Source organism: Crocodylus siamensis, chromosome 14, assembly GCF_052110815.1.
Source record: "Crocodylus siamensis isolate JL-2025a chromosome 14, ASM5211081v1, whole genome shotgun sequence".
Taxonomy (NCBI): Eukaryota; Metazoa; Chordata; order Crocodylia; family Crocodylidae; genus Crocodylus; species Crocodylus siamensis.
Window position 1 is genome coordinate 21,671,861 of NC_143408.1, and position 26,237 is coordinate 21,698,097.

General features: G+C 48.1%; 1 protein-coding gene across 1 annotated transcript in view; it reads right to left on the reverse strand.

The window, feature by feature from the left end:
* The window catches only part of B3GAT1 (beta-1,3-glucuronyltransferase 1), a 72,778-nt gene extending 48,347 nt beyond the window's left edge, over positions 1-24,431 (reverse strand). The window contains exon 1 of the mRNA XM_090026821.1: positions 24,338-24,431. Within this exon, the coding sequence (XP_089882947.1) occupies positions 24,338-24,365 (28 nt within the window). The 5' untranslated portion in view covers positions 24,366-24,431. The remainder of the gene's footprint in view (positions 1-24,337) is intronic.
* Between the last annotated feature and the right edge of the window lie 1,806 nt (positions 24,432-26,237).

Sequence of the window (26,237 nt, forward strand, 5' to 3'; positions counted from 1 at the left end):
AATTCAGCTAGTAATAAGGATTTCACTGAACTCTATGTCTATTAAAAATTAATAATGTCCAATTATATCAAAAGGGCGGACGCTGTCCTGGGAGCCAGGGGCATTTTTTGTAAAGCAATCTGAGTGCCCCTGCCCCAGAGAGGGCATTGGGGACTCTGCCTGGGATCTGTCGTAGGCAGACTGTGAAGGGGGTGTCACAATTTTTCTATAAGAAGGAAAAAATAAATAAAAGAAAGACGTGTGCTGCAAAATGCAGCAGGTAGGTTTTGACACAAACTCGGTGAGAGATGCGAGGGGATCGCTGTATCTGGGCTTTATAGAAATTGGGGGAGCTGCAGAAATACCAACTCAGCTCTGGATCAGTCTCAGAAGATCCACAAAGGTCATGGCTGTTGGGCTGAAAAGGGGCTGTGGCCCAATGCTTATTGCAAAGAGCAGGAGAAGGGGACACATGAGAAGGGGACACGTGCGCACACACACACACACACACACTGAACATGACAATGCCATGGTGCATGTGTCTGGAGAGAAAAAAATTGGAGCCTCTGAAATTCAGTTGGAGCTTATCCTGTGATCAAAATACAGAGCAATGGTGCAGAGCACCTGATCTGGAGTTCAGCAAGGTTGCGTCTCTGACCTTAGTTTGCTGTGTATTGACTTGCTTGCATGCGTGCTATGTACACTGCACACTCACTGGAGCCGACTTCCAGGAGAGGGCAGGGCAGGGCAGGGCAGAGTGGGGGGCAGCAACTCCAGGAAAGCTCCCAAGAGACGTGGGCATAGCAGCAGGAAGGGTTTTTTTGCCTAGGAGCAAGAGCATTTCACAGCGGACATGAATCTACAACACGCAGCGTAGCAGTTGACAGCAGAGCATATAAACGGAGCAGCATGCCCCCCCCTTCTTCTTATTGCAGTGCAAACACTGGACGAAACTATGCACCAAAAATATTCTTTGGGTGAATGCAATGTAAATTCTCTATCTTAAATGTCATTTCTTAAATATTAATGCTGTGCTTCTGGCTAGGTTTATGTGAGGTTTATTACCAAGGGATCGTAGCACAAGAAACCCTGAATACAGCCACTTGCTGGAGCAGTCAGCCTCCCAGCCCGACAAAGGAGCCCACTTACTAGAGCGGCTGGATAGCTCAGTTCCTTTGCAGCGCCTCCTGGGCCCGATACCCACTTGAAGCCAGGGCTGAAGCAGACTGAATCTCAACTGGCTTTTCCCCGGGAAGGAGCAGAGCTGAGGCTCTGCTCCTTTTCCACCCTCTCCCCAGCGTGCACAGCTCGCCATCTGGCATCGTCAGGAGGATCTCTGTTTGAAATCTGGCTGCAGCTAGATGGGAACAGTAGCGGATGCCTCTCTCCATCGCTAAACAATGGTCTCATTAGAAGAGGTGGAGCGGAGAGACAACAGAGGGCAAATATTTAGAAAACAATGGGATATGAGGTGGCTGCAAGCGCACACATCCAACGTGGGATGCTGAGCTGAAGGAGAGCTGCTGGCCGGAGCAGGAACAAAGCAAGGGCCTGCCACCGTGTACGACTTGCAGCTCACCGGCAGCACTAGCCCCAGTTCTGCCGACATGCCCAACAGCCTGGCTCTCAGCCGTCTCTCCGGTTCAGGCTCTGGGCGTGCCACTGTCTGGTCCCAGGCTTTTATGGGGTTTCTTAGGCCTGCCTGTAAGCACCCAGCCTTTCAGTGCTGTGACTTGGGAAAGATGCTGATGAGGAGAGGGAGACAGAGAGAGAGGTGCATTTGCAGCTTGCCCAAGCAGGACCCAGCAGCCTTAAGCATGTCAGAGCCGTCGCTGCCCCACGACACTTGGGCTTCTTGATTTGATGGTGTTTTGTCACAGAGCAAAGAGGATCCTGGGATCTGGGTGCTGGGAAATCTCATGCTTCGGACCCCTGCTCAGCTTTGCTAAAGCACTTTCCCGCTGACCTGGGACAACTCCACTTCTTCCCACACGAGGGCTTCTAAGCACAGGCTGCCAGGAGCCATAAATCAAGCTCTCATCACTGCTTCCATTTACTCTCTTTGTAATAAAAATCTCGTCCTGCTTGTGTTGCTTCCTGTAAAGCATCAAACCCCACCCTCTCTCTTAGCAATGGATAGTCCCCTCTGCAGGCAGAGATGCTTCATTGTCCAGTACTTGTGCAACTCACTGGCTCTGTGCATGCTAGGGACTGGGACACCTTCCCGCTACCCGCTATCGGAGTGGCTCCTGTGCACTTTGACCCTGAACGTCAGCCTCAGCTCTGGTGCAGAGTGTGGCATTTTCCGAGTAGAGTGGTTGCAATTTGGAGAGCGCATTTCCAGATGGGGATCTTTCCTGGTGGCCAGAAGCGATAGTATCCAGACGTCTGGCTTGGCTCTCGAGTCTGTAGCGATGCATCAGGAAAGCCAAGGCCTGCAAAGCCTTCTGGCCTTCCAATCCCTGAGCTGGCAGAGCCCAGGGCATCATGGATGGGATCAAGCCAGGCTTCAGGAAGAATCAGCACAGAGATGTTCCCCCTGCAACAAATTTTCTGCCACTGACACGTGACAGCCCTTACCTCTGCAGCTCATTTTGCAGAAGAGGGGGCAAAAATAAGGGCTTTTCAGTTGGGGAAAAAAACAGCCCTCACCCTTGAGCTACTAGAGACACTTCCTCATTAACCAGGTTGTCCTTTGGCCTCACCTGGAAATAGCCAGCCAGCTTTTGAAGGGCTACAGGCAGAGGTGGCAGTACTCGACCATATGCAGGTCCTTCGAGTGGATCCTAGCCCTGGGCTGCCATTATTCCATTACTGGAGAGAGTTAATACCAGTGGTGGGGGAAAAGGGCAGGGTAGAGGATCCTTAGACTCCTTGGCATCACAGAGGGAAAACCTTCCTGCGACCACAGCCACAGCTCTCGCATGTTCTCTCATCACCCACCTCAGGGTCACAAGCACGAGGAGGAACAGCTGCACATCTACACTGCTGGAAGTCTGCTGCCTCTATGGTCAGCTCCCAGAAGCAAAGCCTGGTGAGAACGGGAGACCTTGGAGAAAGCCCCAGGAAGCAGCGTTGGTCAGCAGGTGGCACTCGTCCCTTTGATGAGGAGGCCAGGGAGCCAAGCCCCAGCCTGCCCATCTGCAGCTGGGTTCTCCTCCAGTGGAGGAGCCTCAACCTTGAGCCAGAGAGACCGGTGTCCCCAGTCAGGCTGTATGAAAGCAGTGCCGAGGAAGCGAGAGCCATAAGTCTCCGAGAGCTCTCATCTGACAGCAGTGCTTCTTAATGGATTGGAGGAAACCAGTTGCTATTAGTCTCTAACCCTGCACGGGCTAAAAATCCATTGCAGGTAGACCTAAATCAGGGCAACGTCTAAAAGCAAATGGTTTAGCAAGTCTCTGGCAGGAGTGATTCAATAACCCCTGGACTCCTTGTCCAGCTACAGCCTCTGTCTGATCGTTACCCTGGCTGGAGTCCAAGACAGAGATTGTTCAGAGACTAGTGCATCCTGGCTGGTACTAAATCACAGACCTTTAAACTGTTCTCAGTGGGATTTTAATTCAGTGGAAAGCACGCTCCACCCCCCACCCCACCCGCTGAAAAAAAAAAGAGGCAGCGTTTGGTGCTCTCTGCTCTGTAATTAAGCTCCCTGCTTCCAGCCTAACAACCCACCACAGGGGCAGTGTGTGGGTCAGCCGTTCTTGCCTTTGCTCTGGCTACCACAGCTTGAGACCCAGAGGGAGGGGTTGAGAGTACAGGACAGAGCATGTGCTGCTATCTGAGCTCCAGGACTCTTGGCCTATTCTGGGAGACCCCCAGGGTGAATGTGGCCAGAGCTGACTCCTCTGCGGTTCTCAGCCCCCCGACTGCATAGCGGAGGAAATCCCAGCAAACCACCAGCATTCGACTCCGCCTAAGCATCTCTATGAGGTGTCTGACATGCCTCCCCTTCTAGGGCTACTGTCTCCACCACACTCTCCTCCTGCCTTGCCTTCACTGCCCCACATCCAGTGCGAGGGGCAGAGGAGCGCAAACAGTCACAAACTCCTGGAAGACCGTTTTAGACTGGACATAAGGAAAAGCTTCTCCACTGTCCGAGTCCCCAGAGTCTGGAATAGACTCCCCCAGAAGTGGTGCAAGTGCCTACTCCAGATACCTTTAAGAAATGCTTGGATGCTTATCTTGCTGGGGTGATCTGACCCCAGGGCCAGATTTAGGCTTAAACTACTTAAGCTCCATTTTAGAGCCTCACAATACGAGGGGCCTCTAAATAAGAAAAAAAAAACCTGACTCAATATCAAGTTTTATAACAATCAGTTGGTAAATAAAGGAGATATGGGAAAATGACTCTCTAAATATGATGATTTTCATTCTAATCTGACAAAAATATACATACGTTGGATTATTTTTATTGTATGGGGCCTCTTAAAACAGACATAGTTTAGGGCCTCAGCATGTCATAATCTGGCACCGTCTGACCCAGCTGACTTTGGGGCAGCGGGCTTGGACCCGATGATCTTGCAAGGTCCCTTCCAGCCCTGATGTCTATGAAATGTATAAAATCTATGAGCTGGCCAGCACTGTTTCTTCCTGCAGGTGCAGCTGGTAATAAGGTGAGACAATTATCCCACCCCCACTGTGGGACTGCAACACAAGGAGCTGGAACAGCAAACACCCTGCGGGCACATTGGTAATCCTCAGCTCCCGCATGCTGTGGGACAGAAGTTTTTGCTTTCTGTTGATAAATATGCATTTTAGGATCCTCTCAAACAACAGGGGTGACCCGAGTTCTGCTTCAGGATCCGATGGGAACCCAAGCAGCCTGCTGTGAGGGCACAGTATGCGGCATACATCATGGCACTAGTTCCTCTCCACCTTCACCTATTTGATCCTGTTCACTTCAGAGGGATTTCAGAGGACGTGAGCCAGCACTGGGTGCAGCTCAACTGTGCCATACCCAGCACTGCATAGAGCGCTGTGCACATACAAGTGATGCTCAGCAGAGCAAACTGCAAACACATCACACACCTGTGTTCATGTCTCATCTCACTTAAGTGATGCATGTCCCCAGTGTGTGCATGGCCTGGCATCCCCTTCCCAATATACACATGCATTTTATGTGACAATACTGGAACGGTGTTGCCTAGGCTGGATTCACACAGATGCTGCTAACTAGAGTTGCTCAGGTCTATAAAAAGCCTCCAGCGCTCATGTCTGGAAAAAATAAAATTAATATGTAAACACAGAGATAAATCCTCTGATGTGCACATTTATGTTTTTATCATGTAGATAATCAGGGACAGCAATGTTCATTTAGGATACAGCTCCATGATTCGGCTCTATAAACCAACTCCCAGCAGGGCCCTATAAAACCTAATCTGCAATGCAAAAATCATGAAACATATGGGAGGGTCTATAGATTTTCCAAATCACCTGTGCCCTAATTTAATATGAATAACAATTAGTTTACTCTTATCAGTTAATTGAGCCCCTTGTGGATTCAGCAACACTGCATCTCCTCACCAAATGCCTTTGTCTGTGCAAACTCTAATTATACTTCCTTACCCAGCCTGGCCTCACTTTCTGCTTTGACAACAAAGGCAAAGTCACTGCATTTTGGAAAAAAAGAGAAAGGAGAGGATTTTTCCTTTGCAGGGGGAGGGAGGGAGGGATTAGACAGAACAAAGCAGAGCAGGTAGGGGTTAATGCTGTGGTTGGTACTTGAGTGCTTTTAAAACCCACAGGAAAGGCTGATGCTTCCTGGATGAGCACTGGGAAAAGTGCTACTGTCCTTCAACAGGGCTGGGAGGCATCATTTGACCTTGACCCAAACCATTTAGAGACAGAACTTCCTTCTACCCCTGGGCATCAGAGATGGAGGGTCAAAGCACTCTGCTGGTTCACGCCAGGTTTCACGATTAGCCCAAAGGAAGGAGAGGCATCCCCTTCCCAATATGGGATGCTTGGGTTGTCTCCAGCTCTACTACTGCCTGGGTGGCCTTATGCAAACCATTTCACTTCTCTGCTCCTGTTTCCTCACCTGTCTGTGAAATGGTGTGGGGAAGAGCAGTGAAACTAAATTGACTGTGTTTGTACGGAGCCTCGGGATCCTCTGATAACAGTGTTGTTAGTGCGGTGGTATGCTCACAGCCTGGTTTACTAGAGAGCTAGAAAAGCTGCTTCTTTTCAGTTCCAGAAGCCCCATCCTGAATAATGTAGCAAGCAATTTGGGGATATCTGGACGGCCGTATTCCCACTTCCAATTCAAACTCAGCAGGGTTTTTGCGTGCCCAGCGCCCAGTTCTTGGTTATGCCAAGACCTCTCCACACCACTGGGGCAGTGTAAAACAGCCTCCCCAGAGCCAAGGATGCAGATGACAAACTCCATTTGCAAAGCTGAAGGAGCAAGCCTGCAGCATAGCAGATAAAGCCTCTGGTGTTACGACCGTTTCCAGCCCTTGGGATGGGAGCCAGGAATGGCGAGGCATTGTAACAACAGACTTAGATGTGGAACCTACAGAGGACGTGCTCGGTCATACTAAGGACTGTGCAAGCTCTGAGCTGTCCCCTGGAAGACAGACTCCACAGCAGGGGCTTGGCACACGCGGCTGCACAGTAACTGCAAGATCCTCCAAGCAGGCTCGTGTCAGAGCTGCTACGGACTCCAGCCGCTGGTCTGACAGCCTCTGAGAAAAGCAGCCATTTTTTCCTACTTCAATACAGAGGCCTGGGTGGGTGAGGGCCTTGCTACCCATTTTATTACCTGGCAATGAACAGGGTAGGCTTGCCTGCACAAAAAAGCCCTCACTCCAGCACAGACTATTTTCCCATGCTTCAATCCATGGAGAGCTTGTTCGCCATCTCACAGGGAGCAGACATCAGGAACGGGGCTGGGGCAATCAGTCTGTAGAAGAAACCAGTACCTAGTCCTCTACGGAGGTGCCTAAGAGGGTGAATCTCTCCCTCCTGCCCCCTCACATTGCAGTTTGGTTGGATAAGCTGAAATACCCTGAGGGAGCCTGGATTCGACCGATACCCAGCTCAGACTGGTAGGGCCTAGTAATTCTGGTAGTTCAGATCCAGAGTTTGGGTCTGGCTCATCCTAGAACCATATGCACACAGAACTGTATCCCAGCACTGCTTCAGCACGTTGTGGGGTAGGCATGCGGGGTAGGGGTAAGGGGTTGGATTTAGGGTTTTCACTTGGGCTCAATCTCTGCCCCCTTGAGATCAAAAGCTTGTTCCCATATGCTCTCTTTGCAGATTTCTTCACCTTTGCCCCTGTTTTGGCATGGACACGTCCCACATTTCTAACAGAAGTGCAACTCAGAGAAAGCCAAAGAATAAATAAGTCAGGCAGACTCAACTTGCCTTTTGGCCCTATAGCCAAGTTCCATAGGCAAGACATGTTAAGGACTTGCCATTTCCTACAGGTTGGGCTATGCCATCTGCAGCAACATAAAGGGAGACCGTTTTATGGCCCCAGCACCTGCAAAGACCCTGCAGACTCACAGAGGCACAAGCCGCTCAGTCCCTGCATTGCCACATGCACAAGAGCTGGGCTGCCTTTCCAAAGGAAGGATAGCGTAAGACAAGGAGAGAGGAGGTTGTCCAGGGAAACCTGAGGGGACATCCCAATCTCCCAAGATAAACGTTAGGCCAAGGTCCTCACTGCACTTTCATGTGCAGTAAAACTGACCCCTCAGGAGAGAAAGGGTGAATCTGGGCACTTGCTTGGGGTCTGCATGCTCTATTGAAGAAGACAGAGGGGTACGACCTCTGTCAAAGCACTGAACACACTGCGGCTGCACTGTAAAGTGCTCCTACATGTGACAAAAGCACCTTTTACAGGGAACAAGAGAATTGCTGGCCCAGCAGAGTGAAAAGTCAGCCTTTCCAGCAGGATTTAAAGACAGTTATGGGTTTGAACCCCTTAAAAAGGATCTTGCTTTCTTTCTCAACAATAGTTCTCCCCTTCTTGGATTTAATCTCCCCATCCTTATACTCAGTATCCATCTCTCCATACTTAATCCCTTTTATCGTCCTCCTGTAATTGCTAGCACAACCCTCCTATTTACTCCCATGGTCCACCTCTCACCAAGGCATTATTGCAGAACCACAGGCACTCAATTGAAAAAAACAGCCATGCTGTGCTTCTGTTAGGAGGCTTACAACCCACATCAGGTGGGGACCCCAAACTCTCACCTCTTATCCAGAGGCCCAGACATCAAGGGGGCTACATCCTTGATGTGGATGAGCCCTGGCTTTGGGATGCTGAATAAACACTAGGGGAACAGCTTTCTATTATGCCATTGGGTCCTCTTCTCTCCCATTCTCATTAGTTTACTGGGTCGGGAAGAAAAGAGCTACTATTCTAATTAAAGAAAAGGCCACACGTTGCTCACTTGAGTAACTGGAGCTAAATATTGAATGAGAAGCTCAAGCTGCAGTGCACAAGGATAAACCCAGCATGTAGCATCTGTTATTAGAACAGCCGAACTCCTTTCTTCCTTAACTAATTCACAGCTACAAGACACAAATATCAGAGCCCACCTCCCTGTTGAGGTCTAAAGAAAAGCACTTTTAGGTACTCCTCTCTCTTCCAGTCCCATCCAGTTCTCATGTCATCAGGCGCACAAGGCACAAGTCAGTCACTGCCAGTTGACTAATCCCATCTTGACTCGTTCCTTTAACCTCCAAGACTTGGTGAGCTCAGCTGCTTGGTCATGGAAACAAAGGAGAGATCTTGCCAAGCTCAGGTACCTGGAGCAGGGGATACTGCCCTGTGAACCCCTTTCTATTGGGAGAGTTAAGGGTCAGGAAAAGGCCTCTGCATTGCAATTCAGGAGAGAGATATCCAAATCCAACAACAGATGGGAAACTAGTACTAAAGTCCTGCTAAATCACCTTATCCTGCCTCCTGTAAATTTCCCCGTGGTGTCTCATCTGGATTCAGAGCAGTTCTCCACTTCCTATCTCAAGACATCACAAATTAGTGAGACACATTGTAGATCTGCAGCATACCCCCATGGGAGTGCACCAGGGTCAGCAGAGGCTGTTGTGGCAGCTGCCATGACCCACCCCACAAGCCAATCAGCAATTGCTGTCTGGGAAGTTATAAACTCAGTCAAACTGGATCAGCCAAAGCACCCCCTACCTCAGGAAACCAAATCAAGCTGTAATTAGTCTGAGCAGCTTGTCTAAGCTACTTCCATCCTGTTCTGCTTCACCTGGGGTTTTACTTGTTTTCCCTTCTCTAGGGATTCTTCTCATCCAGCCAAAATGAAGTGCCCTTGCCATCTAAGCCCAGGAAAAATGTCACAAACCCAAGTTGGATTCAACCCCATAAGCTCTCAGCACTCTGAAACCTTTGCACATAGCTCTCTTCTGTCTAGCCTTCGGATGGTGGTAATACCGAAGAACCCCTAATGCCTGAAGTCCGGATCCTTGGGACAAAGAGCTGCCTACAGCATTGCAAGACAAAGTCAAGATACCTCCCTGGACCTGAAGCAGAAGATGCTTTCCAGGCATGCCACCCGATCTCACATGTGTTGATGATCCCTGACCTGTATGCAACAGGTGAGCCTAGGAGAACACAGCATGTGCACCTAGGTTGACACTCAATCCTGAGTTTTGGGTGATAACAGGGAGCTGGAGCAGGGTGGCCTCTCTCTAGCATGCCCAGCATTTACCTCTGTGGTGTTTGTGGGCATACAGCTTGCAGACAGTGTTCACATCCAGCAGTCCCCTTTGCCAAGAAACTAGGACCTACATTTCCAAGGGACATGCTATTATAAACAACAATCAGCTTTTAAATGACTGTTTTTTTCCTCCATCTCAAAGCCCGTTGACACAGCTGGGTATTGTTGTTCCAATTTCCCAGCACCAGAGACGTGGGCAGAGAGAACAAGCAATCTCTCCAAATGGAGCTGGTGGCAGGGGTGGGAGCTGAACCCAGATCTGTTTGCTACACTGCGCTACTTCCCCTGCATAACCAATGACATTTTCCTCCCAGGTCTCATGGAGAGCGGCAGGTTAGCCAGGCATGTCTGTAACATGCAGGGTGTACAGGGCACCGATGAACAGAGCACCAGCCAAGGGGTTTGGCCTCACCACCTCCACATCAGAGGTGCAGCTGCTCAACAAGAGGGAATCAACCCTCTGATGCAGAGGCTCAGGGACAGGTCAAGGCATTTATTTTTAGGACCCATGGCTTAAACATTGTGGAGCGTTTTTCAGAGGCACAGATAACACACACCTGCATCTCTCTTACGCCTTTGGAAAAAATAACCCCCTCATTTTGGCTTAACTGCCAGGGGTCCTGGTTTTCTCCTACTTCTGCAATGGGGATAATGACACCCCCAGAAAGTCACACAGGAATAGGGCCATACTAGCAACACAGCTGTCTCTGGCCTCCCTCTCCCTTCCCTGCTTGCAGTGGCTCAGAGTTAGTGTACCCACTACCATGGACAACCAGCTGCAGCAAGTAGCCCAGGGCAAGCCCGTGTGGCAGAGACCTCTTAGCCATACATCGCTGTCCGCTGCAGGCCCTGCATCTCAGCAGCAGTGAAAGGCCGCCTCCTCTGAGGCTCCTACAAGGAAAGGGGCAGTCTCAGCCCAGGGAGAATTTAAGACAGGGAAAACTGAGACCTGTTTCATGGGGTACTTCTCCTTCAGGACTCAGCAGACACAGTCCTATTCGCTTAGGCCCTCTGCCTGGCACAAGGGAAGGAAGAAGTGAGGCACAGCAGGAAACACCTGCATGGACATAACCTATGTATGAGTGAGTGGGCATAAACCAGACTAGAGACAGAACAACTGAACACTGAAAACAAGAGAGAGTGGGAAACAAGCACAAACAGCAGAAAGACTTTCTAAGGAGTCACCGCAGCACGTGAGAGCTGACCCTGGAGTCCACAGCCCTGCTTGAGACTCAGCGGAGGCTGGGTAGATGATGGAGAAGCTTCCTGCCCCAGCAGGCCTCCGACCTGAGCGGGAGTGTATTCAGCCTCCAGGGCCCAGGCAGCATTGAGTCTTTCTGCAGAGACTGCCAGCAAAGAGGTTAGCTTCAATAGCGGTGACCGTATTCACTGCTGCACACAGGTCCACTGGGAGCCATACTGATAATATATAGCACTGAACACACTTGATGTCCAACAGGTAATTAACCTTCACAAAACGCCCAGAACCTGTTTATTTCCTGTCTTACAAGCAGGGAAGCCAAGGCAGAGAAGACACAACCTGCCCAGAGTCACTTGGGGTAATTGCCAGTCACATGCCTACACGTCTGAGCTTGTTGCCCTCTCTAAATAAGCTTATGTTCACACAACCTGGTTGCATAGACTTTGCCAAACCTGGATTTTTGATGACAACCTCTTGTCCAGGCTCGATGCACACTCGATCCTGCTCCAGCTGAAGTTCTTCAAGTTTCCCCATCACTTTGGCTGGCACTGAATCAGGCTGTAGTGGCACTAAAGGAATCTCACGGTTGACATCACACCAAAGCAGGTTTAGTTTCCTCGCCATGACTTACTTCTTCCACATTTTCTCCATGAAGGAAGCTTCACCGACCTATGACCTCCCCCAAATTATTCCTTGCTCCATGTTCCTCACAGCCTCCTACCTGTAGCGTGCCTGGCTTCCAGCCTGTAAGCACCTCAGGGCAGGGACTATCTTTACTTATGTAAAGCCCCAAGTGAACAACAAAGCAGGAAATCTTCCAGCCCCGATGAACCAGGCATCATTCTTTGCCTCTTTATTTGACAGCTTGGTCTGGGCGCATTTCCCCTGCATTGTTATCGATACACCATTAAATGGACAGAAAGTAAATAAGGCAGAGAGATTTGGCAATGTCTGCAAATATCGCGGTGGTGTTTGGGCATCCTGTGCTCTGACTTAATTTCACTCCCACATTGCCAGCAGCATCAATAGTGAAGACACCACATATTATCAGAAACTTTAAGTTAAAAAGGGAATCGCAGCCATACATTCCCCCCGAATCCAGATATTTGCTGAGAGATTCTTATACCTCTGAAATGGCAGGAGCCATGATTTGATGGAATTAGTGACAGGGGCAGGTATGGCAATTTTTGTTGCTGCAGTTGAGTTAGCTTCTTGTCTTTGTAATGAACAGAGAAGGATTTTCAGTGGATATAAATTAGTCTGATCATTCTACAGAGAGAGCCTGTACCCATCTAGTAGGTGGGAAAACCAACTAATTAGTGCTGGCCAAATCCTAAGAGTGTTTTACCCCCTTCCACTACTGGCTAAACGCCCTTCAAAGTTAATGAGAGTTCGGCCAGAGTAAAGGGCTTCTGGATCTCACCTTAAATGCAGGTCAATAAAGCAATGAATTTCCCAAAATCAGATGTGTGGACTGAAGGAAACTATCTTGCAAGAACTGAAGGAGCTCTATGAGGCCTATTAATGCCATGTCAGTTCAGGTAAATTAGAACTGGCCCTGATTAGACCTTATATAAATGAATATTTTCTATCAGCGGCCATCGAGATGCAAACTTGATAGGATGGGAATGATTTTTTTTCCCTAGCTTGAAGAAATCACCACTGCTCTCACTGTAGTGAGAGGAACAAATATATTTTAACACCAGAAAATGGCTCCTGGAAAGTCATTTTTAATCCATAGGCTGTAGCAGAGTAATTGCTAGAGACATGTGCTGTAGCATTAGTGCAAAAACACATCGACTCAGATGAGGGACCAGCGTGTGGGATGGGACTTGGCAGGAGCCCACCTCACTGTATCCTGGAGTATGCATCCATCTCTGCAGTACCCAGAGCCTGAAGCAGGGTCTACCTGGCCTGAGACAGGCTGTTATGAAGGTACTCCCAGTGATGCTGACCCCTCCATGCAATGCACTCTTCACTCACCCCATGCCAAAGCCTCAGGTAGGATAAGCAACAGTTTTTCTTTAGGTACCACACTATGGCAAGGGAAATGTCACTTGCCCTCAAGCTCCCTTTCTCCAGGGATACTTCTGCTTTGATCTGCCATGCTAAACTTACCCCTTCAGGGGTATCTCCTCTCAGGGATACTGTCAGGTCTCATATACCAAACAGCATTATTGTACATCAAGCCAGCTCTATTCAGAGCACTGCAAAGCAGACTTGCCCGTCAGAAAGCTTATCCAACCAGCAACTCCATAATGCATCAGCAGGAAGGACACATTGGAAAGGATCCCGAGAAACTTGGCCTTGTTTCTTCTCTTCTGCACACCCTTTTTCAGTAGGCATGATTCCTCACTGATGCTTTCTTACATAGTCCACCCATGCACTTAGCTTTCAAATATTCAGTAATTTTCCAAGGACCCCTTGCATGTGACAGGACTGGAAACACTGACAAGATGGCTACAGTGAGGGGTTTAGGCTTTGTGAATTTGAGCAAATCAAGCTAGTAATAAAAACATAAGTTTCCTGGTTCCCAGTCCCCCACTCTAATAGTCAACTTCTCTGCAGTGGCATACTGACACATTTCAGTCCTGTAGCTTTAAAGCCTCCACAAGCTCCCACTTTAGAAAAGGAGTTGGCCATCTACCTTCCCTTGCTGCCACAGAGAAGAAGATGAATTATAAGATGGCAAATCTATACTTAGAGCAAGACACAACTAATATATAAATAATGGAAAAAGCAGTAGCAGCTCTGTTTAAGTTTGCTCAGACATTCGCACTTAAAGCAAACTAAAATCCCTCTGCTTCACACTTTCTTGATTGACTTCAGCCTCCAGACTTGGCACAAAGGGCTGCTGAACATCCCATGTAACCAAAGTCAAACATTTACTCTCTGTTGTAAAGACATCTTTAAATGCTCCTGTCTGAAGCATTGGCTTCCCCTCTCGCAACTCTCTGAGCTGTCCCCTAGCTGCAAAGCCACAGTCCCCCCCAAACTCCTTGCTACATGTATGCACATGTGTACATGCACAATTGCGCGGGCTGCTTTATAGAAGCAAAGAAGTTAAATACAAACAGAGCCTTTTCTTTACTTGGCATTATGGAGGTGTTCAACACTAAACAAAACAGCTCACAGGTGTCACCCAAGTGCATGTCCCCACACTGCTCTGCTCCTGGGGAGACAAGAGAGCTAGCAAGAACATATGAGCTCCCAAAGTAAAGGTGGTATCTGCAACCTTGCACAAAGTCCACATACAGAGTGCACATGCATATCTATGATGGGTAGGGCATGAATGATCTGAACTTCATACCCACAACGCTTCTGACAATCTAGGATGCTGGCCCGATACCCAGACAGACTCTCCAAATATCACATTTCCCTTCTCTTAGCATTTGAGCAACTTGTAAGAGGACCATGTTGGGCACAGCTCACTAAAAGTCTGCATGCAAGACTCTATGGGGCTTATGGAAAAAGAGAGCCACTGGATTTTGTGGTTCTGCTCAGAATCCCTGTTGTGCCAAGATGATCTGGAGTCTTCCTTCCTTCCCAACCTAACCCACAACATAGCATCTCTGTTTGTAAGAGTCAGGTTTTGGCCTAGTGTAACCGAGCTGTCAGGGGCTGCAGTCCAGCTGCTCAGCAGTTTGTTGCGTAGCCCCTTCCAGTGTGTTCACTTATTCACATGCTCTGCCTGCCGCCTGCTAATTGCTTTCTGAAATGGGAAGAAACAGATGACTGGCAGAATGCCGCCTCTGACAAATTCCACAGCTCTGTAAATACGATTCACCTTGCTGTAAACAAGAGGATGCTAAATGGAAGGGCCTGTGCTGAGATGCTTAAAATGAAGAGCAACGTCTCCAGCACAGTTACGAATATTTATATTTTTTTCCATAGTAAGACATAGAGGGGCATTAGTTATTTAGCTACGCACAAGTCCCTCTGGAGCAGATGCTAATAGCAGGGCTATTGAAAAGTATTTTGCCATCATGATTAGTGCTCAGCTGCCCTTTTGTATTGTTGAGGATCCCGGTAGCTAAGTGTGCCTGAGCAGTCGCTGTGTCCTCAGGGTTACTCCCACTGAAGAGTATCAGACTCATTGGAGAAAAAGGGGGAAGAAAGAAAACAGCAGCAACAACCCCTTCCTCCACTGCAGGTGGAGTCTTTAGACTCCAGCCTCTCATGGCGAGACGAGGCACATGCATTGCTCTGTGCATGGGGCTCGTGGTCACAATCTGGAGACTCAACGGCCTGTCTGGTCTTTGCAAAGGGGTTGGGATTCTCTGACATTTTGTTAAAGGAAGCCCAGTTTGTCCTAAAGACCTAACCAAGTCACTCCACTCGGCATCACTGGATGGCCATAGAGCAAGCTCTTTGAATTTGCCCTCTGGCTGCCCCCGTGCACCTTTAGGTTATGTTGGAATCGTGTCTTCAGACTTTTCTCAGAATGATGAACATTAATTAGGAAGTTGTTCAAAAGCACGAAACAACGGCAGAGATTCCGAAGACTTCAGGAGCTGAGGATTTAAGGGAAAGCATCAGACATGATAAGACCTGCCACCAGTTTCTGGTGTCTAATACTATTGTTCACTTCTGGTTCTAAACCAGGCCGTTAGTGATACTGTACACCATCATAGCTGTTCCACCCTTGTGATAGCTGCATTTCAGCAGTCTGTTTATTACCTATAAGCAGCAAGGGTTGACTAAACTGCAGTCTTTTGGGATGAAGTTTTGGTAGCATACAGATTTCATGCTGATGGGTGCTAGACTGCTCCAAGGTTGACAGATAACTGCAGATGCTATATATGTTTTTCCATGACCAATGTCTAGGTGAGTAAAGGACAAGGACCTCTGGGCAGGATTTAAGACACAGAACTGTTTGGGGTATGGAGGGGAACAGTTGTGACGGAAGATACCAAATAAAATCAAGGAGATTAAAGAAAATGACCACGGAGATTGAATTCACAGGATCCCTCCCTGCAGACAGATGGTCACTTCAGGCTCTCTGTTCTCTAATCCCTCATTCTGCAAAGCAAACATCCTAAATCCCAGATAATGTAGGTTTTACTATCTCATATATACCCCAGAGCATTAAGGCTGGCCCGGCAATAGGATACATATGCTTAAACATCTGGATGACTAAATAATTTACAGCAGTAGGAAGCTGCTACCTGGATTTTATACAGAGGTGATCTCTGCATCCTGCCCTCCTGCTTCAGAAGTCAGCAAGGGCCTCCGTGAGAGCAGGTTACACTTTCCGGTTGAGTATCCTAGTGATTAAGCAGTTTGATGAGTCCAGCTGGTAATGACCAATTGCTGGCCTTTGTTCAGGTCAATCCTCCTGTGCAAAAATAAATGAACATCAGAACTCGCCCACCTCCATCCCCATCGAGATTGCCAGATGGCAGAGGAGAGAATCATGTACATGAGCAAAGGGAGGACTTCTCTATCAGCTTGCAATAACCCTTGTTAATACAATGGGTTTTCCTACTGAGAGAGCCTGTTCCTGGGCACGACAGCTCTAGAGCTATGAACTTCCAGCCAAGTCTCTGAAGCAGGCAACTGAGACCAACCCACCAGCTCATTCATTTCACTGGTGGAATAACCCATGGCAGCCGTGGATGATTTTAAACAGCATAGTTGCTGCAGTTCATGGGATGCTCTTAGCTCCTTTCCCCATCAGACCTGGCTGGAAGTTTTTCAGTGCTCTCTAGTGAAGTTTGCTACGCTGCACACATCGGCTGCTCCTAACTTCTGTTGATGGGAGCAGGGTTAGATGGCTGGCCCACCTGCCCCAGGAGCAAGCCCCTACCACTTGAGCTAAGGGAGACTCAATCAGCTGTTGTAGCACAGGGTCTTTGTGAGACAGCCAAACTATCTGGATTTCATTCAACATGCAATTCACTCCAATATTTGGCCCTCATCCAATCCTTTCCATCAAATGGAGTGAGGCAATCATTGCTAAATCTGGGCGAGTTATTCCACATATTCACATTGCTTTCACCAATTTGTTTCTGTTGGGAAAAGTGCTGAATGCATGTGGGAGAAAAAGCAAAACAGTTCATTGTGACATTTTCAAAATGAGACTCTCTTTTAATTTAAGACAATGCTTCCTTTAGAAATTTACTTCCATCTTATTAACAGAGGGAAAATTTCCACCCAAAAAATCCAAAACAGCTTAAGAACAAAATGAGACGAACTTTTCTGCTTCCTAAAATTTCTCGTGAATCTTCAGGAGCTGCCAACGCCACCAAACACCAACAATTTGGATAGCCTCCTCCCCTTAAGAGTGGAGGAACTGATGGGGGGAAAGGCTTAGTGACTTGTATCAAGTCACACAACAAGTCTGTGATAGGGCTGGGAACCGAACTCAGAGCTGGGCTTCAACCATAAAGATCACTTTCCCTGGAGAGAGGAAGGAGCTTTCATACCCTGACCTGCCCTCTGGACACTTTCAGCTCAGGGTTTATCTCCCACGTCAGATGTAAGAATGAGCTCCTGAAGGGAAAGAGAGCATGACAGGGAGGGGATTGAAGCTGAAAGCTCAGGAATGTATCATGCAGTGTCCCCCTTTAGTCCGCTTAACTGACTTAACAAGGGGCAGTTAGCATCTCTCCATTCACAACTAAACAGACATGAAAATGCACTTCATGAAATATGCATATTGCATGCTTCCTAAAAAGTTGGTTAAATCAGACCATGAAACGATCAGAGATAAATGATGAGAACAACAGTCACTGTCAACTTCCCCTCTAACAGGCACCGGATGGATACAGAACAAGGTGGCAGCCAAGGGAGACGGCTGCACCTTTATGGCTCTTTGGGACTAGGGAGCAGAGGATTGAGTCCCAACAGGTGCAGCTCAGTGCAGAGCCACTAAAACCAGCAGCATGTTGCAGCAGCAGAGGATCTGTCCCTGTTTCCCCTTTCAGGAACACCCCGGTGCATCACAAATGCTACTGGAAAAAATCCGAGCAGCCAGTTCCACGGCCAGAGCTGTGAAGTGCAGCCCAAGATATGGAAAGATGCTGAGTGGGCACATTAGGCTGTGCCAGTCAGTCAGCCTGCCTGCTGCAGGGCCAGGGAGAGACACAGAGAGTGCGAGTGTGGAGTGCGGTGGTGGTGGTGGTGGTAGGGTACTCACCTGCATGCACAGAGGAGGGGGGGATGCATCTCCCTGCATGGATGTAGCATTGACAGGGAGCTCATGTGACATGATTTAAGCCCCCAGCTTTGAACTGGGCTTAAGTCCTAGGACGGTTTCTTCTCCCCGAATCAGGAAGCCTCCTCACATGGCTGGATTCACCACAAGCCAGGGCCCTGGCTCTTCAGGCCTTCAATCTCCAAGCACAGCAAGATCCAGCATGTTAGGACCCTCAGACTGAAAGCCCAACACCGAGCATCTCCTGGTTGCTGTTAAACATAGCACTTAACACCTCAGGATGCCGGCTTGTGAGGCATTCTCGTCTCCCATGGCTAATGGCTCCTTGTTTGTGTCTGTGCAGGGGGAGTACATCCTTCATTACCGGAGAGATCTGACATGTACTAACAATTGGAGTAAATTGATTGTATTTTCCAAATCATCACACAGACTCTAATTCTATCTGCAAGATGTGCTAATTTGCACCAGAATTGCCTTCTAAATGAGGAATTAGCACTCTCGACAGAGAGAAGCAATGATTGTCTTCGCATTGCACGGCTGGCAGGGAAGAGTGCAGAGTTTCTTCTGGTTCACCTTCCCCATGAGGCCCCTTTCTTTGCCTCCATGTCCCACTGAGACCAAGGGGGAGCTTCTGCATTGGGGGAGTCTTCCCGACCAAGTTAGCTCAGTGCACCCAGGTTATCCTTACCCCAGGGTGAGCAGCCACACTGCAAAGCCTGATCAGAGTTACTCCGTCCTCATTGATATTGCATATAACCACATCCCACGGTTCTTTGTGCTGCATCAAGCTAACCTGCTCGGATTCCTTCCCTGTGCATTGGAGAGCCTGCCGAAGGATTTGGAAGTATCTGAAGCCCCAGGCAGAGCTGGAGGATGCTTGCTGGTAGTAGGGCCACATATGATTCTTGAATGATTCACATGGATTCAGAACTGATTTGGCTGATTTGACTTGGGACATGACAAATTTTCCTTTAAAAAAATCCAACTTGTCTGTCCCGGGCATGCAGGACGTGAATACAGGGAAAATTAGGGCAAGGCTTTGAGACGACATGCCACTGCCTTATTTCTTCTAAGCAGGTACTGGGTTCATCAAACTTCTGGAACTCATCCTTCTTCTGGGACACAACCCCTGGAGGCCAATCCCCTGCAACAGTCTCCTCTATTCCCTCTTCCCAGCTGTTCTTGCATTGACACTTGAGTTAAGATGCGAGAAGCCAGCCAGTGAATTTAGATACCCAATTTTCATCAGCACGAATAGGGACAGAACATCTCAGTCCTCAAGCCGCACAGTTGTCTCCAGATCTTTTCACACCCAGACCCTCTTTATCCAGCCTGGAAGACACATTTCCCCACTCCCTCCAACACCTGAAGATAGAAGCAAGCCATGGATTTCAGAGGATGGCCTCTTTTCAAATAGGTCCTTGGTACAAAGATCCACTGAGCACTGGTATCGAAACAGAGGTGCACTTTCCCCTCCAGAAAGCAGAGAGATAGGGTGGACTGTGCTTTCCCAAGACTCAAGGTTGACTAGGCTGCCCCTAGAGATGGAGTGTGCTGCACGGGTCCTGTTGGGAAGCAGCTGGATTAAAAGCGACTAGTGATTTTGGGCAATGGACCGGAGATACTTTAGAGGGGCTGGACTTCTAGGGGCTCAGCACATCCAAAACAAATGCAGTGTGAATGTTTGTTCCTTTGCTTTCCCTAATAAATGCTGCTAGCAACCATATATAGTTACAATACCCTCATACCCAGAACGAGACACTGCACTGCTTCTGCCCTGGGGGAGGAGAGGATGACAGAATGAACACCATGGGACTAATGTTAGTCACAATGCTTGACGTACTCAGATACCACGATGGGAATGGCATAAGAAACTATACAGGTTCTCCTTTCTTATTCAGGGAATAATGATTATCACACCTCCAAAATGTCCCATGCATCCTCCAGGAATGAGTACAGACACTGCCTTAGCCCAGAGGAAAAAATGGGGAAGAGGTGGGGAGAAGAAGGGAAAGCAGTATTAAGAAAAATCAAGCATTCAAAGAAAAAAATAAGATACGGTAGGCCCCCAAAGAATCATGAGAATGGCTTTAAACTGATTAAAATTAAAGCAACATTGATTCGAAGCTGCTCTTTGCCTTCCGGTACACACACACCAGGTTTTTAAGTTTTGATCTGCAATCACACAAACAAAGAGCTATTTAAAATTTGAAGTCAAAGCCAAATCCTCAATGAATTACCTAGGGACATTAAGAAAAAATAGTGCAAAATATGCAACTTTTGAAGCCATGAGAATGGACAGCCCTGGGAAGAAGAGGAGCAGCAGACATGTGATCCCAGGAAAATGGTACAGACGTTTAAGTCAGCAAAGGGCATATGTATATTTAGGGGTTACAATCCTTTGTGCATGGCTGTGAATGTTCCCTACCCTGTTCCTTGTAGGTGAACTGTCAAGACTGGCTTTTTAGGACAGCTCAGTTAACAAGGACTCTTCTGCTGTAGTCCCTCATGCAGAGCACTGATGGGATGCGTGGCCTGCTGCCCCTGCAGCTTCAGTCAGGTTCATCACAGACACTGAGCAGTCTATTGGCCCAGTCCCCCACTGCATACTGGCTGCAGCAGGCTGGCTGCTTCCTAAGAGGTAAGAGCCATAAAACTCATTGGGATGGGAAGATCATGGTGGCTAAGCACAGACACCGATTCGCTTTGTCAGATCAAGATAAGACAGCAGTGCATTTTTGTATGATTATTAATGTTCTCTGCTCAATCAGCCAAAGGCATTCCTTTGTATGAATAAGAAAATTAAGCTAATGACACCTTTGGAGGTCACTCTCAGGTCTAGTAAAGGGTCCCCTCTCTGGCAGCATCTCTGTATAGTAAATACCAAGTCACCAGGAAGGTGGGTCTGGGTAGCAAATTAGCAAGGTTGTCTTTTGCCTTTGGTAGCCTAAATTTAAATCTCTTATAGGTCGCACGCAGGTCAGAGCTGGTCTCTGGCTGGGACCAAACCTGTACTACATAGGACTGTAGTATCACCACTTTGGCACCACTGTGATAGACATCAGCACTCTGCCAGTCTCACACATGCAATAATCATGGCCCTGTACCCCAGTCAAAAGATTGGGGTACACCATATCTGAGATTAATGCATTTAGGGATCTTTTTATTTGCTTTCTGGTTTTTGGCTTCATGTTCTCAAGCTTTACTCTGCCATCAGGAGAGCTGGCAACTTTCCTTGGGGAAAGAAAAGCAAACTGAGATTTTCAGAAAATAAACACGACTCCAAACCCTGGGGATTTCAGCTAAAACATCGAATAACCACAGGGATTGGCAATACTGACCAACAGAGAGCTAGTCCCTGTCCTACACCAGCAGTGAAACAGGGTCAGAACTGAGGCTACAGTCAGGAGGGTTTGAGGTGGGACATGGGGAGAGAGGAAGGGGGAAGAGTCTGGGGAGAGCAGTTTGGGACAGCAGGGTGTGGGTCAGGAGCACACTGGCAGAGCTGCAAGGATGAATACTTTCATCCCCATGCCTTCCCATGCACACATGACCATGCTTTCAGCTCCTCATTTACAGGAGCACAGAGATGGATCACATTCCACCAAAAATTTATCCATAGGCACCATGCGTTTGTATAAATATGAAAGTAATTGATTAGGTGCTTTATGGGGTGTGTGCATTAGTGCCCTGGCTTTATTGCCCATTAGTAGTTAGGCTCCGTTATGATTCTGCATTCTTTTGATTATGCAGATACAATCTATCACATTGTTCCAGAGACTTGGTTAAAGCTGTGCTCAGAGAGGTGGCTGCAGCTGTGGTCTGCTCTCCGAGAGACACACATCATCGCTCTCTTTTATGAGAGAGAAAATTGGCCATCGCTGTTCCTGCAAAAAGCAGCTGTTATTTGTTGTTTTCATTTTTTTTTAAAGCAATTATGGCGAGTTTGCCTTCGCTCCCTCCTAACTGAATTATGCCGTGTTTGTCTTCCCAGCCCTCTTGAGGAGACGTACCAAGGAGGCATGCATGCTCGGAGCCCTGCGCAGGCTGCGGCAGCCTCTGCTTGGAAAGCAGCAGGCCCATGGCATGGGTAAGGGTGGAGTTTGGACTCCTAGGTTCAGTTTCTAGCTCTGCAGCACTGACCCATTATTTTGCTTCATCTTTCCGTGCCATCGGCCAAATGCAGTTTAAATCAGAAGGGACCGATTGGTGGGAAAGGCCCTGATGAGTGGAGAGGAAGGTAAAAACCTCACCAGGAAAGAGGAAAGGGATCCACCACCAGAACCCATGGGGGGAGGCCAGGATCATCCAAGCAGAAGCCCTCTACCTCCTGAAGGCCTTGCTTTTCCACCTGGGCAGCACGTCTCAGATGGAGCTGCACTGCAACAGCATCTCGTGACCTCGCACTCTGCCCTGGCAGGGCACTGCACAGCTCCAGGAAGGGCCATGGAAGTAGTGATGAAGCCTCTGATGCCCATTTCCCAACCCCCAACACCACTGATTTTTCACAGGACTGGGAGGGAGGGGAACTACATCTCTCCATCATTTGGTCCACTTCACATCCATGGATTTTGGGACTCCCAGAAGACGCTGGCCTTCTGCCATGCCTTTGGCAGACCCACATGCAGCGTGCGTGTTACAATGCCATTCATGCCAGCAGCGATTCCTGATCCGCCAACTCTCTCCAGCCTCCAGGTAGGGAGGACAGGAGGGGCGGAACAGGGGCCATTCTATCTAAAATCCAACCTGGCAGGCTTCCCGGGTGGAGGATCAGGGGAGGAGGGCTGGTACAGATGAGCAGCTGTTCATGCTGGCACGGGGGAAGAGACTGGGCCAAGCAGAGAGGCACAAACAGCACAAGCCAGGAGGAAGCATAAAGCACGGCACCACCCAGGCTTTGGCAACATCAGGATCCAGATACCATCTGGCATCTCCACAAAGCTGCTTGGACCCATCTCTAACATGTTAATGGGTCCTGATCCTTAACAGGGGGCAACCTCATTGGCAGCTCATGGATGACCAGGGGTCTGCCCCTAATGTTCACTGCAAGATCAAAGTCTAATCATAGTCTACGGCTTCATGATAGGCAAAGCCAGCATGGTTCCAAGTTTGCAGGGGCAGATTTGGCTAGGGAGAGCTATAACGTCCTTCTACTTCCCAGCAGGTGGCAATCACAATGAATGCAAATACTACCCAACTACAGCTTTCCATAGAGTCAATGTGCACCTAAAAAAGGCCACTAGATGGTTTTGCCTTCCCCCACACCCTGCCCCTTGCCCTCTTCTGCAGCAAAGGCTCAATACTGATTCTTATGCAAATGAGACCCCTCATCTTTTTCAACAACTAAAACCTAAATGATAAAAGCCTATTACACTTTCCAGAAGGAGGATTTGTTTAAAACGCACAAAACAGAAACACAGCAGTTGTCAAAAAGGCAATACTGCTTTTTATTCCCTCCCAAAGAGGATTTCTCCTTTAAAAAAAATTAAGCCAGCTCATTTATTTTGTAAAGTCAATTTTGTTTTAAAACAGCACTACTTTTTGCTTTAAAAATGTTTCCCCTTCATGAAACACCATTCCTATATTTTCTTCATATAAGCAACTCATGGTCTCTAGAACCAGACTATAATTTATTTTTAAAGGGATCTTAAAAATGTTTATAAAACTCAGTTTTCATTGAAATGCAGTCTCTTTCTCTGCCAACAACAACAAAAGACTGTAAAAGCAGAGAGTAGGTCTCAAAACAAAAGGTCCCAATCCTATAATGCAACCCATTCATCAGAGCACACTGTGCATTTCCAGCTTGTGTCTGGCTCCAGGAGGACGCGGGCCTTAACAGGGGTGAATCCGTAGCTTGGGGTGTAAAGTTCTCCAGGGCAATTCCTGGGTGTCAGCCAAGACAAAGTCTGTCACCACCACACTTAGAGACCTGGTTAACTTTGTGCCAAATAGGAGCCCTGGAGTAACATCTCACACACGAATGAACGTTAGGCAGGGTCCCAGTCCTGCAGTCAGGCCCCTGTGGCTGGATCTCTGTATCCATATAATTTAATGACTACTACTGAACCATGCATTTAGAAGTCACTGTACACCCACGTGTCCAATGGAAGCTCCTGGCCTAGCTTTTTCTTTCCTAAGCAGCACAGCATTTCATTAACTGAAAGCAAGTCATTTAAAAAAATAAATATAAGACCTGGGAAACCCAAATATCATTTTGCTCATATCCTAAACAGAGCTGTAATTTCTCAAATGCACTAAAACATTAGCGCTGAATAAATGTTAAAATAAGAGACTTACCCTCTGCTGCCAGCTGGCTCTGAACCATGCTGCTGGTCCTGGAAGATGCTCATCATGTCTCTGAGCTCTGGGTGAGGGGCAGACCATATTTTTTTTTTGTTTGTTTGTTTTTAGGAGAATTCCACCCCAGGTCTCAGCAAAAAAGACCTTTTCCCAGACTCTCCACTCCTATACTACTGCTCCTGCCTTTTAGAAGGTGGCAATACAGATGCTGCCTACATACATTCCACCTCTGCTCCAGCCCCTTGTGTCCTCGCTGGTTGTGCTGCTGCTTGTTCTCGTGTTTCCTGCTGCCACAATTATACCATCTACCCACTCCCCACAGTTTCAGTCTAGGGTTAGGCTCCCCTTTCTTCCTGAACTGTCTTGATGCCTTGAACCTGTATTCCAGTAATGAGCAGCCTCACCATTTCTCTAGACCAGGTTCTCCAGCCCAGGTTTCAGTCATGCCCACTTTGTGGCTCTGCTCCAACCCCTCTGTTCCCACTGTTTCCAATTCTGGAGGTGCTCAGTAAGGAAGCATTTTGCTGCATAGTGGGGCTCTGTGTATGCCACATCTAGTGGTAACTGAACCTCAACCTGGTGAGTAAAACCAAAATCTGAAAGCCCATTCTAGGAGCTCTAAAAGCTCTGCTTCTCCCACCCACAAAGGTAAGCTGAGAAGCTACTGAGAGCACTGTCAGTCATGAGATCCCTGGTGCTGCCAGCCAGGCAGAGACAGTCACAACAGACTCTGTCGCAATATTCTGGCTCTCAAAGACAGGAGCATGTAGAACAAAGATAAGCATCAACTAAACTGCTTTGAAACCCTAACTCACCATGTCTGCTGTACGCCCAGGTCACATCTAAGGAGAAGGGCTCAAGAGGAGGGGTACCGTTTATGTGCACCCCAGGAGGGATTCAGAGCCAAACCTGGAACTGGAAGAGAAACATAGAGGTCTGTGTACTGATGGGGAAGGAAAGGGATGTAGGTCTTAGCATAAGGTGGTCTGGTTGCAGATGTCACTGATCGTTGATTGATTACCCTAAGGTCATCATGCTGCTACAAGATGAAACTTGCCTGTTGCTGCTCAGTGCAAAAAGTCAAAGCTCTATCAACACTAGAGATAGCCTTTTTTTTTGTTCCTGTGTGTGTCTCTATATGGTGCCCTGGGCTACCTCCAAAGCAGCCCTCCCTTTGCACTATAGGTCCCAAAGCATGAGAGCCTACACCTGATGTAAAACCAGCATCCTCCCTCCTGATCAATTGAATCTGGCCTCAGTGCTTTGCCTATCTGTTGCAGAGCTCCTCTGCAATCTTTTCGTGTTAGGCACAGGGATTTAACCCTTTCTCCACCATGTCTGGGCCAGGAGAACATCTAATGCTCACCACCATGTAGCTGGAATGCTGAACTTCTTACTAAAAGATTTCAAAGTGTTTTCCAGCTGAGCATGTCATGATTCTCATTTTACTGATGGGAGGGAAAGGGAGGCTGAAAGAAGTAGAGTGCCTTGCCTAAGGCAGCAGAGCCTAGAACAGAGTTCACATCCCTGATGCACAGCATGTTCACACCGGTGCAGCCTGCATTGGTCCTAAGTCAGGTGGGAAAGACAGCAGGATCCAGAGCAGATAGCTTTGCAGCTATCTGAGTGGAAGGTATTTGGCTTACCCCAGGATAAGCTGCAAATATACGTCACTTACACCCACATAATTTATACTGATGTAGTTTTAGCCCCAATTTCCCACCAGGTAATACCACGCTGGAGGCAAGGAAGTTATGCTTGTGTAAATGCATCATGTGTCCAGGCTCTCAGTCTCTACTGGACAGCTCTGCCTCTCACCTGAACCATGTTACATTTATGTCCCAGCACTATTATTCTCTTGCTTTCACATTCACTGACTTCATGCAGCAATGAAAGG